This window comes from Nelusetta ayraudi, unplaced genomic scaffold (genome assembly GCF_046127955.1).
Source record: "Nelusetta ayraudi isolate G7.1 ecotype Tasmania unplaced genomic scaffold, CSIRO-AGI_Nayr_v1 ptg000011l, whole genome shotgun sequence".
In the NCBI taxonomy this organism is placed as follows: Eukaryota; Metazoa; Chordata; class Actinopteri; order Tetraodontiformes; family Monacanthidae; genus Nelusetta; species Nelusetta ayraudi.
The window spans coordinates 4,958,638-4,975,131 of NW_027466061.1; the positions used below are offsets into that span (position 1 = coordinate 4,958,638).

The following is a 16,494-nucleotide window of genomic DNA, read 5'->3' on the forward strand; positions in this document are numbered from 1 at the left end:
CTAACTTTCATGGTTAGAAATGTATGGCTCTCGGAATGAAAAGAAAATTGCCATTGAGGATGTGGGCCTTGCTCTTACTTTGAGTCCAAAGGAAGTGTTGTACACTCTAAAGATTTATCCGCGCATTTGTTCATTCTGAAAGATAGAACCAAGAAGTAGAGCGCAGGCGAGACCATCTGCGCCAGTTTCCCCGAAGACACGGCTCCGCCCACGCAGTGTGGTCACGTGACTGAGCGTCGCCCAGATTGTGTCGAAAGCATCTTTGGTTTTTAGCAGTTAGCTCGCTGCTTTTCAAAACATCCACTGAGACCTAGATGTCCCCCATTTCAATGGAGGAAAGACTAGCCTCGCTTTGGCGCAGGAAGAGAAGGTAGAGAAGTGATGTTACTCTCCCTGGCCTTTCCAACATGATTGATTGCCGCTGAGTGATTGAGAAGCTGAATAGCAGCGATCGTGAACTAAACATCAGCGCTAGCTAACGTTCAAACTTTGACGAGCAACAGCTGCTAGCTTGTTGCTAGTTTTCAAATGTATGGATAGCGCTTATCATTGCGGCTGTAGTTCGCCCTTTAAATGGTCCTGTCTGCGCGGCATTGGCATTAGAGGTGTGTTATAACTCAGTTTTAAACTGTCGCTTATTTGGAACCATGTCCGCTAAGTTATGAATAATGGTTAATGTTCAGCGACTCTTGCTAACGTTAGCCACTTAAACTTTGCTCACAAACATAAACAGTGACTTGAAATCTGTCATGATAATCTTTCCGAAAATTAATTTCCTAACTAGAAAATACAGTCGATAACCTGCGGCCAAAAATTGCCCCGCTTATGTGTCCTCAGTCTGAATTTGGCCACCATATGATGTGAATAATGCAAAATACCAAGATATCAAACGCAAAGGGATTAATGTCAGTGGAGCACTATTGTTCAGAACGCACCACTGTCCCATTATTGAGAAGAGTGTAATGCAAAACCACAGGGCGTAGAGTTTGGCTGCGAGTCGTGCATGTTTATGAAGCGTCTCTAAATACTACGAACGGGTTTCCTCCGAGTTCATTCTTTTAAAAACAAAGTCTCCGAAACACTGTACGATGTCCGGGGACGCCTCTGACAGCAGTGAAGACTCCGACACACAGACAAATGAAAAGGCCTGCACGGTCAAGCATCAGATCACCAATGGTAAGTCAGTTATCCTGCAGACACAACATTAATGTGCGGTATAAGATGAACATGACACAGAGCAACAGAACACGGATTGTACTGAATGGCAGAAGCTCACCTTTCCCTTTTAAGCATTGTCAAGCCAGTCCAAATTTGTCAGCTGATGATTGTCCTTGTTTAGTCACAAAAGATTGGTGTCACTATTTTGAGTGCCTCAGTCCACGATCAACAAAAAATATCTGTAGACTTTCACAATATGATAGACATTGCACATTTGCTGCTAACTGTTTTCCTCAATAAGCTGAAAGTCAGGTCACGGGATGTCTCTGCATGTTTAGCAAATAAATGTGTCAGTATCCTTTGGTTCATTGATTGATTGATTGATTGATTGTTTGGGGTGTTTACATTTGTTTAAGTGCAAGGGGTAGGACTCAAAAACAACTGTATCTGTCTCAATGACCATGACTGCTAAATTAGCATTTCTATGAGGAATGGAAATTGACACCAAGGGATCATTTAAAGGTTAAAGTCCCAGTGGTTGTCGCTCCAAAAAAAAAAAAAAAAAAGACCAGTGTATCAGTGATTGAATTTGCATTTCTATAATGAGTGAAAGGTTAAAGTGCCACTGAATGTCGCGTCCCAAAAGATGTGAAATGGAAAACACTGGAGATCCATCTAAACTCAATTAGCCTTGAACAAAAGATCAGGCCTACGAGCCGCAACTTTCAGCCACTCACTGTGCAGCCGTCAAGTCTCTATGGAGTTGACTCCACTCTGATTCACTCCGCAGCCTTTGTGAGCCTAACGACTCACATGACGCCCGGGAACATCCTGCAGCTTTATAGAGGGTGGGGCAACACACCTCGTTCGAGTCATTAGGATAACGACTCGCTGATGGGTTTCACCCTATCAACATAAGAAAGTAACTTTGCGTTCCAATTGGTCGGGAGTGATCTCGGGACCGCCCCTTGAGGTGTCCACCCGCTCTGGTCAAGTACCCAGGTCTCCCTGGACCGAGTATGGAACAGAAGAAGCCTCCTGGATGGTGAAGCTGTAGCCTGTTCAAGCGACCAAGGAAACAGTCCAGCCGCCTACAAGTCAGGACTTGAAGAGTAAAATGACCTGGACTAGTGAGGACCTAGACAGTGCTAGCATGCTTAGCAAAACCCCCAACGGTAATATTGTTTGCGTTTCATACATGCAGAATTAGTGGGTCAACTTCTCAATAATACTGCCTGTCTGGCTGTTTCACCCTGGACCAGTCTTTGCAGGGTCTTTAGATGATTGGTGCACGTTGTGGCTGTGAACTAAATATAAATAGTAAATAATATACGTCCCTCTTTCTCTCTCCCTCTTCCAATAGCTAACCTCACAGGTCACACTGAGAGAGTCGGCATCGAAAACTTTGAGCTGCTCAAAGTTCTGGGCACTGGAGGTAAGAGTCTACACGCAGTCTAATATAAATCCACCTCGAGCTGAAATGACTTGAACATCCGCCACGGTCCGATTTAATGTTGTCTGCAACATTCTCATGAGTAATTACCACCAGTCTTCAAGTGTCCCTGGAGAGTTTGATGCCACTGTAGAATAATTCTGGGCACTGGGATTTGAGCCATTTAAATCAAAAGCTATCAGGGGACCGACAGCAGGCTGTGGTCGTAACTCAACGCTAATGAATGCCTGTGAAGGAGTGGGGAGCAGCTAAGCAACAGCTGAATGAATGTGGCACACGTTCAGGTTATTTGTCGAGCACTAATTAATTCTAAAAGCTGAAAAATAGACTTGCTCGTTTCTCTGGCAGCTTACGGAAAAGTGTTCCTGGTGAGGAAGAACAGCGGCCATGATGCAGGCCAGCTTTACGCTATGAAGGTAAGAGCAACGGCGGGAACCCTTCATCAAATCAAAAGCACTTGGATGAATCTAACATATTAATGTCCACATTCAAACAAATTCAATTTGAGCCGTGAATGCGGTTATCGCAAAACAAACAATGTTTCATTGGTTTATATTTATTCCACTTTATATTTTCAATGCAACAGATGTTTGAATATTTGTCAGCGTTCAAGCAAGGTCTCTTGCCGCTCCCCCAGGTGCTGAAGAAGGCAGCTATCGTTCAGAAGGCCAAGACGACGGAGCACACTCGCACTGAGAGGCAGGTGCTGGAGCACATCCGCCAGTCCCCCTTCCTGGTCACGCTCCACTACGCCTTTCAGACGCAGAGCAAGCTGCACCTCATCCTGGGTGAGTGATGAAACACTGCACGGGAGAAGCTTCCCACTGGTAAAAAAAAAAGAAAATGCTAATAACACCTTTAAAAACAGAGCACACCAACTTCTTTGACAGGGAGGCCAAAAAAAGAAAAGGCACGAAGGTCTTGCATCATAAAAAATGTGAGAATATAAAAGTAAAAGAGCAAAAGCTGACATCGCAAAAAGTGATTTAAAGTAGTCACCGATTGTGTGATCCCCATTTCCTCTGCAAGGTCGTTCTGTGTCTGATCAGACTTTAGAGGTTGCGTATTATTCAGAAGTCCTTTTACCAAAGTTTTCTAACAGTAGTCTGTGTGTCTGACTCATCAAAGAACTCCCAGAAATAAGAAACGTCTGTATTTTATTTCATTGGCTGAGCTCAGCGTGTGTGTTGAAAAATACAGCGCTGGAAAACGCCCCTTTGTGATGTCACAAAGGGCACAGTCCTCTTCCTCAGACCGCCTGCTGAAGGTCAACAAAGCGTCAGATTTAGCAGGGAACCGGAACTCAATCGGCTTCCCCCACTCGCTGCAAACAGAGGGCTAATTTTGCCCTCTTTGCCCTCATTATCATGTATTTCAAGGCTACTTACACAACCTGTCCTTCTGTGTGTGCAGACTATGTGAGCGGCGGGGAGATGTTCACTCATTTGTACCAGCGGGATCACTTCCCCGAGGAGGCCGTGCGTGTTTACATCGGGGAAATCATCCTGGCTCTGGAGCATCTGCATAAGGTTTGTACTACTGCTGCTGCTGCCTCTGCTTAAAGTCACACTCACACATTTCAGACTCTGTGGCTGGTAGGTGGAGAAACAAGCCCACAAATTAAGCCCGGGGTTTCGCACTCAAATACACAGTGGGGCCAAAATGTAAAACTTGGACAAAGTCGGGGGCCAATGTTGATATTTATTGATAGAAAATCTTCCTCCAGTTAGATCAGTGAACCCTTTCATATGGACCCCAAAGAGTTTTGCTTCAACCTGAATATGGAACAAGCTGAGCTTAATACTACACTCTGCTTTAGACTTATATTGACTAATAGACTAATTAGACTAATATTGCACACACGCAAAATCGAATTTAGGATAAAAACACATAGAAAAATAAAATAAAAATACAAATCGTATACCTCTATTTGTATTTGCAACTTTCTGATTTAAACTTCATCAGTTACCTTTTCCCACGGGCTAACAATACATATAGACAGATGGATGGATGGATAGATAGATAGATAGAGGACAGATAGATAGATGGATAAAATAACAACAATAAACCAATGAAGTAATAATAATATACCTTAATGAACGTACTGTCCTGATTGACGCACCATAGTACCAGTGGTACTGCTCTACTAGTACCTTGTAGAGCATTCTGGGATTTGTAGCATTAGCTACGTACTGTACGTACATGTACGTATATGTGCTACTTAATACTGGCAGGCCAGCTCTAGTAGTGCTTTTGCATTGCCTCGTGGGCCATATATAATGACGCTGCGGACCAGAGTTTGACTCCTATGCATAAAGCCCCTCTAATATCATTTGACAGCCTGCACATTGGTCCTGCACACTCACACTCTGGCACCGAGAGCCCACCTGACTCTGGGGGCGTGTTGTGTTTGAAGGATGTGTAATAAACGGTAAAGAGGGAGGGCTGGGCCTGTGCCTGTTCAAGGTTGTTTACGTCAATGTACTCTCAGTAGATAATTGTGGTGAAATAGATTCTTTGCACATCATACTATTATCATTTCAAATAAAAGATTTCTGATTTCATTTCTTTTAATTGAGGCAGTTTTATTATTTTTTTTTATTGTTCCTTTGATCGAATGAGGTTCAAGGTGAGGTCATTGTTGCTCTTTTTGTGGAAAAGTTTGATAGCAATCACAATGCAACACAGCCTATTTTTTTTATGGCCTTGTCCTTTAAATGTAGAAATAAACAAGCCAGTACATCTACAGTAGTACATCTCCACACGCTATTGAAAGCGGCTGTGTGTTTTTTTCTCTCCTCCAGCTTGGGATTGTGTACCGAGACATCAAATTGGAAAACATTCTCCTCGACAGCGAAGGCCACATGGTTTTGACGGATTTCGGCCTCAGCAAGGAGTTTCTGGAGGAGGAGGTGCGTTGTTGTTCCCTCGGCTGCGGCTGCGGCTGCGGCAGCCGCGACGCTGGTGTTGTTTTGTGTTTTGGAAAAGGCTCATGTCTTTGTTTTCACTGTCTTGGTTGCAGAAGGAAAGGACCTACTCTTTCTGCGGCACCATCGAGTACATGGCACCGGAAATAATAAGAGGCAAAGCGGGACACGGCAAGGTAATTACACTGCGGCGTGACAGGCGAAGGCGTGCGCTCACCTTCCCACACGAAATCACGTTCAGAACGTAATCGCGCTCGTTCCAATTACAGGCAGAGCCAATTTCAATCTGAGCATCGCAAATTTGGGGGGATTGAAGTGTGTAACTACGCAATCACCTTAAAAGTATAATCACTGGTGTGGGTTTGATGTGCTGTCAAAGACGACGGAAGCTCAAAGATGGTGGATCACGGAGGATGAAAGGCAGCCTGACAAACTTGACTTCTGCCAGTGTATTGAAACCTGTCTCCTGCCCCAGTCTGTAGATTGGTGGAGCCTGGGGATCCTGATGTTTGAGCTGCTGACGGGAGCGTCGCCCTTCACCCTGGAGGGAGAGAGGAACTCCCAGAGCGAGGTGTCAAAGTAAGCGCCGCAGTCTCCTCACTTTCCGCTCTCAGATAATTGAAATAAAGCCGCGAACTTCAGCGGCGCCGCTGCCTGCTCCGATTTCTCCCCGAGCTGAAAAAAACCCTTGATTTTGATAGACAGCGGTGACCTTAATAAAACAAGCTGCGTGTTACACACAGAGCACGGCTGTTGAATCCCGCCTGACGTCTCCGCCTCTCAGCCCGCAGCTGCTGCGGCAGCGACTACAAGCTGAAATTAAAAGCAGAGCTGGTGATTGTGCAGATGTGCATAACGACAGGCGGGACCACTGCATTGTTAAACGCAGGCTTGCTGATTGATTGACGTTCAATGTAATAAAAAAAACATTATATAAGACTCTTGTGCTGTGCTTTCAATGAAAAGGCCTTCAGACACGATTGGAAAGAAACTCCAGAACTCTGTGAAACAATGTGTTGGATTCGGCAATAATCTCATTCTTCCCTCCGTCAGACGCATTTTGCGCTGCGACCCTCCGTACCCCCCCATGATTGAAGCCACCGCCCAGGACCTGCTGAGGAAGCTGCTGGTGAAGGATCCTCACCGGAGGCTGGGCTCCGGACCCCGAGGCTCCGAGGACATCAAAGCACACGCCTTCTTCAAGGTCCCCCCCACCCCCACCCCTCTCACTGACACCGCATTATCCCGTAACTCCGACCTTGCCCCCCCCCCACCCCCCACTCCACCCGCCCTCTCTGTATTCACCCCGAACTCTCTCCTCCCCCGACCAGGGCCTGAACTGGGACGACCTGGCGCAGAAGAAGGTGGCGGCTCCGTTCAAGCCGGAGCTGAAGAGCGAGCTGGACGTGGGGAACTTTGCCGAGGAGTTCACTGGGATGGAGCCCGTCTACTCTCCCGCTAGCACGCCTCCGAGCACCGGACGCCTCTTTAAGGTCGGCTCCTCTCCACGGCTGTACCTCCACACTGCATTCAAAACAAAAAAAAAGTTCATCATTTAGAATAAGCTCTTGCTGAAACTAGGAATGAGGACCGTAGGAAAAATGACCTTAAACTAAGCAAAACTGTTTGTGTGTGTGGCTCTTCATGGACCACTGTGTTGAAACAGGAATCTCATCACTAATGAGCATTTTCTACTTGGAGAGAACACGCTGCTCTTTTTCACTGCAGTGGGAGTCTTTAGTGGCCGTGAACTCTTTGATCCCCCTTCAGCAGAAGTCTGTTGTGTCCCAACATCCACAAAGGAAACTGTTAAAATCAATGTCTCGAGATTGTTTACGTCCCAACGAGGAATTTACATTAAGTTTTTAGCTACATCATCTGAAATACAAATATGCAGAATCCGCATAACTGGAGAATTTAAAAAAAATAAATAAACAAAATAAAAATGGTTTCTTCATCATCAAGATCAGAGCCTTTTTTTTCAGGTTTCCGTTCAGACGCACGCTCTGATTGGCCTCCTTAAATGATAAATAATCTGTACGCACAGGCCCTAAATCAACTAGATTTTAATCTTTTTTTTCCTCTGATTCGTCCAGGGTTACTCCTTCATCGCCCCGTCCATCCTGTTCGATAAGAACGCAGTCATGGGAGACTTTCTGGAGTCGCAGGTGGGCGCTGATCGACCGGGCTCGGCGTCCGTGCAGCGCAGCGCCATGCTGGAGGTGGGTTGCTGCCGCTGCTCCTGCTCACCGCTTCTCTGCTTCGAGCTCAAGGGCCATCACTCTCGTTTAAATGAGGCCGGACAGATTTTTATGCAAGGGCTACAGTCTCCAGTCTACAGTGCGGGGGAAAAAAAGAAAAGAATCACGGGCAGCTTAACAGGCTGGTGGTGCGAGTTGACTTGCGCAGACAGGAAGGCAGAGAGGAGTTTCTTCTCCTAATTGGCTCGGCCTTCTGCACACCGTGTCCTGTCAAATGCTGTGCAATATTTAATAAAGTCTTCAGAAAAAAACAATCCATTATTAAAGTGCATCCGCTCATTTCATCGATGGCTGTCCCATTAAACTGTGCCAGACAAATTTGTGCAGCCACGCTTCGTAAGAAGCGCAAATGAGGAGTTTCTTCAGCAACACAAAATCAGTAATTTTCTGCCGGTTGATGCACAAGGATCAGCAGTCATTACAATAAAATCTTCAAGTTTGGTGGGCCAGATTAAAAAGCTTAATGGACCGTATATGGCCCCCGGGCCATAGCTTTCCCATGCCTGAACTAATGTCACATCTATTAAATCATTTTTCTCTTCTTCTTCAGGAGTCACAGTTTTTCCAGCACTACGAGCTGTGCCTCAGCGGGCCGCCGCTGGGCGAGGGCAGCTTCTCGGTGTGCAGGAAGTGCCGACACAAGCAGAGCGAGCGCGAGTTTGCCGTCAAGATCGTCAGCCGCAGGTGAGCGAGGGGCTTCGCCCGCTTTTCTCACTGCCGGAAATTCCTTTAAAGTCATCGCTGACACCACCGCGTCGCTTTCTCCCGCCCTCTTAGGATGGAGACCAACACCCAGCGGGAGATCGCCGCCCTGAGGCAGTGCGAGTCTCACCCCAACATCGTCAAGCTGCACGAGGTCTACTCCGACCAGTACCACACCTACCTGGTGATGGAGCTCCTCCAGGGCGGCGAGCTGCTGGAGAGGATCAAGAGGAAGAAGCTGTTCGGCGAGGCCGAGGCCAGCCAGCTGCTGCAGAGCCTGGTGTCGGCCGTCAGCTTCATGCACGAGGTGGGAGTGGTGCACAGGGACCTGAAGCCGGAGGTGGGTGTTTGCCGTCTGAAGACCTCATGATCGTTCTGGAAAAGCACATACACTTGTGAATCAATTCTTAATTGGCAATGTCATCATCGCGATTAATCTAAGAATCAATATTTCTCCCCACCCCTAATATATATATATACACACACACACACACACACACACACACACACACACACACACCGTGTCAGTGATGATTGAGGCTGCAGGAGTTCAATGCAGTGGACGACTGGTGATGATGCAGCTGCATTAATTGCAGTTCACTGCTAAAATGCATTTCGGCCTTGAGAATTCTCAGTAAACACGGCCGCTCGAAAGAAAAAAAACAGCCTGAAAACTAAACAAACATACAAAATAATCAGGCCTGTAATTGGTTGGGAGTTGAAGAGACCAGACTGAAGTTTTATTTGTCTCTGGATTTTTCCGCTGGTGGTTCGTCAGGGTTAAGCGAAGCTAAACACGCAGCGACTTCAGAGTGGTTTTGAAGTGCGAGGACGTCAGCCGGCTTAAATTGCAACATCGTTTGCGCAGGATTTATCGGAGGTAAACAGTGGACGGCGGCACTTTTCAAAATGAGCGCCGCAGATTTATCGCACGCCTTATTTTTTTGCAGAATTGAAACTGGCTGCGGGATTTAATTAAGTGAAGAGGGACGCCTCTCATCTCGTATTAAAACACTGTGAATGACGGACGGCGCCAAGAAGCAGCCATTAACTTTTCGTCCCGCCCGACCATTTCCACGCACGTCCGTCGTAATCGCGTAAACTTTTATTTTCCATGCCGATCTAAATGCGCTTAGCAGTCGAGCGTCGGCTGCGGCAGTTCAGTTTCCCTGCGTCTCGTGCAGCGAGGTGTGAGAGTTGCGGCTCTTTGCTCTTCCGCTTACAGTCTCACGCCACTCATTTTTGCGCTCCTCCTTTCTCTCTTCCTCCGTCTTCTAATTTGTTTCACCCCCTTTCTTGGAAGGCGGTCAGAGCCTTTTGACTCGTAATTAACCCGCTGTCTCCGCGGAGCCCCGACTGTAAATACGCCGAGCCATTGTGACTGTGTTTTCCTTTCTTTGGCAGAACGTGCTGTTCTCGGACGAGGGCGAGCACTCGGTGCTCAAAGTCATCGACTTCGGGTTCGCCCGCCTCTGCCCTGCGGGGAGCGCCCCCCTGCAGACGCCCTGCTTCACCCTGCAGTACGCCGCGCCCGAGCTCTTCGAGAGCGCCGGCTACGACAAGGCCTGCGACCTCTGGAGCCTCGGGGTCATCCTGGTAATTACACTCGCAAGTCGCTAATTCTCGTCCTGTCGGCGAGGTGAAGCCAAGTGCTAATGGCTCTCTGTTTCTGTGTGTGTGTGTGTGTGTGTGTGTGTGTGTGTGTGTGTGTGTGTGTGTGTGTGTGTGTGTGTGTGTGTGTGTGTGTGTGTGTGTGTGTGTGTGTGTGTCCGTGCGCGTGTGTGTGTGTGCCATCAGTACACCATGCTGTCGGGCCAGGTGCCCTTTCAGAGCGAGCAGCGCGGCGTGACCTCGTCGTACGCCGCCGACATCATGCAGAAGATCAAGGAGGGTGATTTCTCTCTGGACGGCGAGGCCTGGAAGGGCGTGTCGGAGGACGCCAAGGAGCTCGTCAAAGGTGCCCTCAGCTTTTAACTAACAACCACCGGCAGTCGCACTTGTTTCCCTACAGAAGTGCACGTCTTGTGCACATGCAGGTTTTGAGAGTATATTTTTCATTTGACTGCATCCCAGGAAGCTCGTTGCCTCCAGCGGCAGGAAGTAACTAAGTACAAATACTTTGTTGCTGTACTTAAGTAGATTTTTGGGTATCTGCACTTCACATTTGTACACAAATGTCTGTACTTTCTACTCCTTAGATTGGGAAAAAACCTGTTCTTTACTTGTGTGTTTCAAAGTGTTTCAAAGATACAAAGTTAGGTCAAAGTAATTCACTTATTATTACTGCAGTAGGTGTTGCTTGAAGTGGAGCTGTTTGAACTCTGAAAAGTGGATCATATTTAAGAGGGAGATTATTTTAGAGTAGCTCAGCTTTGAGGTCACTGTTCAGTACATTTTCAGAGTAGAGAAAAACATGTAGAAAATAACATTGGTTGTTGTTATCAAAAGTGCAAACTTCTATGTAACAGCGAACGCATTGTTTCATTAATTGCAGAAAAAGAATTGCTTAAGTACATTTCACAACCTGCGCTTTCCTACCTTTACTTGAGTAATGGAGTTGAATGAGGACTTTGACCACAATATTATTTTACACACTCTTACTTTAGGACAGAAGGTGGACACTATTGCCACCTCAGCCTCCCTGCAGATGCTGACCGTCAGCAGCATGTGAATATCAGTTACTGACGCCCACCTGGCAGCGACACTTCAGGAAAAACTTGCTTTCCTTCAACGGCTTCGGAGGCCTCGGACAGTTTTGTCTCCACCTCCTCTTTGGTTTTGACTGACGTCCCTCTCTCCCGTCTCCCGCCTCCAGGCCTGCTGACAGTGGATCCAGAGAGACGCCTCAAACTCTCAGATCTGAAGGAGAACAGCTGGCTGCACGGCGGAGCGGCCATGTCCACCACGCCGCTGTGCACGCCGGACGTGCTGGAGTCCAGCGGGCCCACCGTCCGCACCTACGTCAACGCCACCTACAAGGTAGGAGGCGACAGTATTGGGTATTTTACCGAAGCGTTGGGTACAACCTGTTCGGTCCAATACGCAACGGCGAGCGACGGTGTTGCGGTAAATTTCGGCCAGTCACAGAACCTCATCAAAACTTTGCACAGCCGCGCAGGTTGTGCAAGTAGATCCACTTGGCAGCGCAGAAAAGAAGTGCGCAGGTTTTTGACGACCAGCGGGTCCTGCAGTCATCAATCATTTGTGTAGTTCCAGCACAACCGCATCAATTATCACAACTCGCCTCAGCCGCATGAAATAGACCAACATGTCTTTGAGCACGGCTTTTCAATCCGTCAAAAAGGTGGTTGCAAACAGCCTTAATAAGCTAATGTCACTTCCAAGTGCCAACTGCAGGAAACACACATGGATTTACCACATTAACCCGTGCGTCTCTCTGTTTGCAAGCTCAATAGAATATAGCAGATTAAGATAATAACTATAGTCCAACGATAGAATATAGCAGCCTAAGATAATAACTAGAGTCCAACTATAGAATATAGCAGATTAAGATAATAACTATAGTCCAACTATAGAATATAGCAGATTAAGATTATAACTAGAGTCCAACTATAGAATATAGCAGATTAAGATAATAACTATAGTCCAACGATAGAATATAGCAGATTAAGATAATAACTATAGTCCAACGATAGAATATAGCAGATTAAGATAATAACTATAGTCCAACTATAGAATATAGCAGCCTAACATAATAACTATAATCCAACTATAGAATATAGCAGATTAAGATAATAACTATAGTCCAACTATAGAATATAGCAGATTAAGATAATAACTATAGTCCAACTATAGAATATAGCAGATTAAGATAATAACTATAGTCCAACTATAGAATATAGCAGATTAAGATAATAACTATAGTCCAACTATAGAATATAGCAGATTAAGATAATAACTATAGTCCAACTATAGAATATAGCAGATTAAGATAATAACTATAGTCCAACTATAGAATATAGCAGATTAAGATAATAACTATAGTCCAACTATAGAATATAGCAGATTAAGATAATAACTATAGTCCAACTATAGAATATAGCAGATTAAGATAATAACTATAGTCCAACTATAGAATATAGCAGATTAAGATAATAACTATAGTCCAACTATAGAATATAGCAGATTAAGATAATAACTATAGTCCAACTATAGAATATAGCAGCCTAACATAATAACTATAATCCAACTATAGAATATAGCAGATTAAGATAATAACTATAGTCCAACTATGGTCCTAAAACTTGCTAATGTTTCTCCTCCGTTGTTTTAGTGCCACTCTGCGTTTTCGTGACATCTGCGTCAGGGCGCACGCAGGTTACGCAACAAGTGCATTTACCTGACGTATCAACATTAGATCACTGAGATCATTTTCTAATATTAACGAGTGTAATAGAAAAAATAGTGTTAAAAAAAATTTCGTTCAACATTTGTAAAAAAGAAGCCCAATAAAGTGAAAATGTCTTCTTGCTCATTTTTATTGGATGGTCGTAAACCTTATTTTTAAATGGTGTGGTTTTGTGTTTGTTTAATTTGATCTGACAGTGCACACTCTGATGTACCTCTATACTGCCTTTGCTAGTCAGAGCAGTTTTATATCAAGATATCGAAACCGTACCGTTACCGTGGCCCAAAAACCGTGATGCACACCAAACCGAAAAACTGTACCATTGCATCCCTGCCACAAGGTGACGCCGTCAAGCAGCGATGCCCCTTCACCACCCCTCGGAAACGGCCGTCCGAAGCTCTCAGCTCACTGTGGTTTCCCTGCGCTTTCTCTCCCGCAGGCCTTCAACCGCGGCAAGAGGGAAGGCTTCTTCCTGAAAAGCGTGGACAACGCTCCGCTGGCCAAGCGGCGGAAGATGAAGATGACGAGCACCGGCGTGGAGACCAGGTGGAGCTCCTCCTCCTCCTCCTCCTCCTCCTCCACCTCCTCCTCGGCCTCTGCAGCCAAGGTGCAGTCGAAGGAGGCGGTGAGCCCCAAGCAGAGCTAGTCATCCACCATCACAAAGACTGATTCAATGTAGAAATACACCCCCCACCCCATTATCATTATTATTATTTTATTATTATCATGCTGTGTTCTTCCCAGACGGACTATTTTCAATCATGGAACAGAAGATTTTTAGTCTTTTTTTTTCTGTGGCCTTTAGTAAGGTTTGAATACACACCTTTTCAGTATTCTCACGCCCACCCGCATTTAATTTTACGACACACTAAAAACTAAAGAAATGAGAATTTTACCTATTTTTCACTGTGGGTTAAAAAAAAAACATATATATTTAATAATCAGTGCCTGGCTGAATAGGGATAAAGGGAAAAAAGAGCCATAAATGAGCCTAAGCCATATTTTACAGAAAAAGCAGAAATTGCATCGATGAAGCCGTTGAGTAATTACATTTTGCACGTGGCCACGCAGCTTGACCCTTTAAGAGCAGGATGCTTTCTGTTTTGTTTGCTTTTTTTCTCCTGAAAGTGAAAATTTGGCCCTCAGTGCCGTGGAACATATCAAACACTTGCTCTGCAAAAAAACAGGCTCTAAAGGAATCCTACCTTTTCTTTATCTTAGTTGTATATATATAGATATATATATCAAGCGAATACCTGTGTGTTTGCACTATTTGCAGAGAATGTAAATGATCATGCGGATGAAAATGAGCTCTTTTTTTTTTTTCCTTAAAAAGACGTGGGGTTGCACTTTGAGCTCACTTGCAACAGTACAGATCTCAATGATGGCAGTGTGGAGCTCGTCTCCGCGGCTGTTGGCTCTCCTACAGTATTCCCACAAGTGTCCAACAGTAGCACCTGTAAATACATCACTGGGGTTTTTTCTTCCTCTTCGTCTTTGCTGTAAATGACTTGCTTTTATTATGTCGCCTGCGAACCTCTAGCATGAAAACCTCGATGTTATGGGTATCAACTTTTTTTGGGGTTGTTTTTAAATATACACATATCTCCTCCCACGACTTGTTAAAAAATGAACTTTTAATGTGTTTTTTTAATGCTACAGAGCTCAATGGGCAGTTACACCAAGAGTGGAGCCAGAATGCAATTGGGTGATTCTGCTGCTCGAGTTGAAAATGTCTTTTTTTTTTTTTCTTTTTAGAAAAAAGAAGAAAAAAAAAAGTGTTAGCAGTAACTTGTTGCCAGGTCAGACCAGAGCCATGCGATACAAAGAATTTTTGATACGCCGATGGAACGTTTTAGGGCTTTTCTCTGCAGCTCACGCAGCAGAGCCACTTTCTCACGGCTCTGCGTGAGGCCCAGGATGTACCCAGGATGTACCCAGGATGTACCCAGTATGTACCCAGTATGTACCCAGTATGTACTGGCCTCAGATGATTTTACAGCAGAAAAAAAAATGTTTAATGATTTTTCAAAGCTGTGTTATATGGATACCAGTGTCTTGGTGTAATTTTGTTTCTATTGATTTTTTTTCTACGTGTTGCACAGTCGCCCAACAAGTAAAACACATTTCAGCTTTAAAGGTGCTCTGCCCCCCCCCGTCAATATTTATTGTGTGTAATTGATTTCTAATGCTGTGGTAATGGGATTGATGATTACTTTTGCTCTTGTTGTCCACCAGCACTGTGTGTGTGTGTGTGTGTTTGCATATCTGTGTGAGAGCATGTGCAGTGCTGGAACGACGCTGAGACAGTTTTGTTTTTTTCCCCTCCTGTGTATGTACAACATTAAGCATTATTGCGAGTTACTGTATTGTTTTGTTTTTTTTTAATGCTGTTGCTGCTTTTGTCTCTTGAATGGTAACTGGTCGTTTGTGTTTTAATGTTGTGATTTCTACTTCGCAAACTACTTTTATTGGTGATGTTTTGTCATTCTTTGTAGTAGATAGCCTTTTTTGTTTTTTCTTTTCCTATTTTTGAGCATTCTGATTTTGCTGAGATGCACTGTCAATGTCATAACTGGGAATTTTGTCTTTTGCACCAATTTTTTTGGCTGGTGCAAAATAAATATTTCTTTAAAAAAAAAAAAGCAAACAACGTGACGCTGTCTTGTGTCTTGGGTGTATTGTAAATTTTCTCTGAAATGCCTTGAATAAAATTCAAATTCATTTTAACACAGCACGCATTCTCTTTTCCTAAATCCATCCTAATTAGTTTTATTCCTAATTTAGACCCTGTGACAGAGCATTCTGCACTCTTGATGTCTTGCTAAATAAATATTAAAGTTCACTGCAAACTTACATTTATTTTGTATACTGTGTTCTAAACCAACACAAATGAGACTTGACCTTTTTTCTTACTTATCCTGGTATTAACAAAGGTTTTAATACTTTGATACTAATTGTTATCCAGGGCAGTTTCCCTTTTTCTTCACGGCCTAACCTTGAAGCACCTTTCACATAATTTACAAATCTTAAATAAATTTAAAAATAAATAAATGATTTGGACACTTGTCAACTTTTTGAATTGCTTCGAAAAAGAGGGCTCACTTTTTCTTGTCTTGGGTGGAAGACAACAGGTGTTGTGGTTGGCCAATCAGCTGCCTGTCTTGTAGATCCAGGAAGAGGGAAGGTGTTTTGGATGTGGGAGGGGTCTGCTCCACTTCATCTGGTCCCGTGCGGCCACACGGGTGAGTTTGTTTGTCCTCTCTCACAGATTGTCTTTGGACACTCGGAGGTTCTTTGCAGAGTGCTGATTTTTCTTGTGGCACAAGTTTCTTTTTTTTTTTTTGTGTGTGTGTGTGTGTGTGTGTGCAATGTTTCTTCTTCTAAACAGGGGAATTCAGTAATTTCAAAAGAAATGAGTTCCCGGCTCTTGTGATTGCAGTGTTGTGTAATGTCACTACTGTTTCACTGTGTCTATTGTTGTAGCTAGGGTTTATGTTGCTGCCTTGGCCAGGTCACTCTAGGTTAACTGAGGCTTAGCTCTTTTGTGGGAAAACATTAATAAATGATGTGTGTAATGCAGAATCAAAACCAAAGCATAGAAGTGCGTATGAACAGATGTAA

At 44.6% G+C, this 16,494-nt stretch overlaps 1 protein-coding gene across 3 annotated transcripts; it reads left to right on the top strand.

The window, feature by feature from the left end:
• The first annotated feature begins 169 nt into the window (after positions 1 to 169).
• On the top strand, positions 170 to 15,332 carry rps6ka4 (ribosomal protein S6 kinase, polypeptide 4). Of its 3 annotated transcripts, XR_012926176.1 has the most exons (18): positions 170 to 1,176; positions 2,522 to 2,593; positions 2,960 to 3,027; positions 3,249 to 3,399; positions 4,025 to 4,140; positions 5,416 to 5,523; positions 5,634 to 5,714; positions 6,014 to 6,117; positions 6,592 to 6,742; positions 6,870 to 7,031; positions 7,635 to 7,760; positions 8,350 to 8,483; positions 8,577 to 8,841; positions 9,906 to 10,097; positions 10,299 to 10,458; positions 11,317 to 11,480; positions 13,310 to 14,778; positions 14,812 to 15,332. XR_012926176.1 is itself a non-coding variant. In XM_076020198.1 (17 exons), exons 1-17 carry the CDS (start codon positions 1,089 to 1,091, stop codon positions 13,514 to 13,516), a joined length of 2,349 nt encoding a protein of 782 aa, XP_075876313.1. In that variant the 5' UTR covers positions 170 to 1,088; the 3' UTR covers positions 13,517 to 15,332. The 3 variants fall into 3 exon arrangements, 2 of the variants coding, with proteins under 2 accessions (XP_075876313.1, XP_075876314.1); XM_076020198.1 differs by having other exon boundaries at positions 13,310 to 15,332; XM_076020199.1 differs by lacking the exon at positions 170 to 1,176 and adding an exon at positions 1,617 to 2,333 and having other exon boundaries at positions 13,310 to 15,332.
• Positions 15,333 to 16,494: the final 1,162 nt, after the last annotated feature.

Bases quoted from the DNA above. Each gene is read 5' to 3' on its own strand.
- rps6ka4 (XM_076020198.1), top strand. From the start codon at position 1,089: ATGTCCGGGGACGCCTCTGACAGCAGTGAAGACTCCGACACACAGACA. The intron at 6,743-6,869 runs GTCCCCCCCACC...TCCCCCGACCAG, and splicing joins AAGCACACGCCTTCTTCAAG to GGCCTGAACTGGGACGACCT. The intron at 10,098-10,298 runs GTAATTACACTC...GTGTGCCATCAG, and splicing joins GGAGCCTCGGGGTCATCCTG to TACACCATGCTGTCGGGCCA.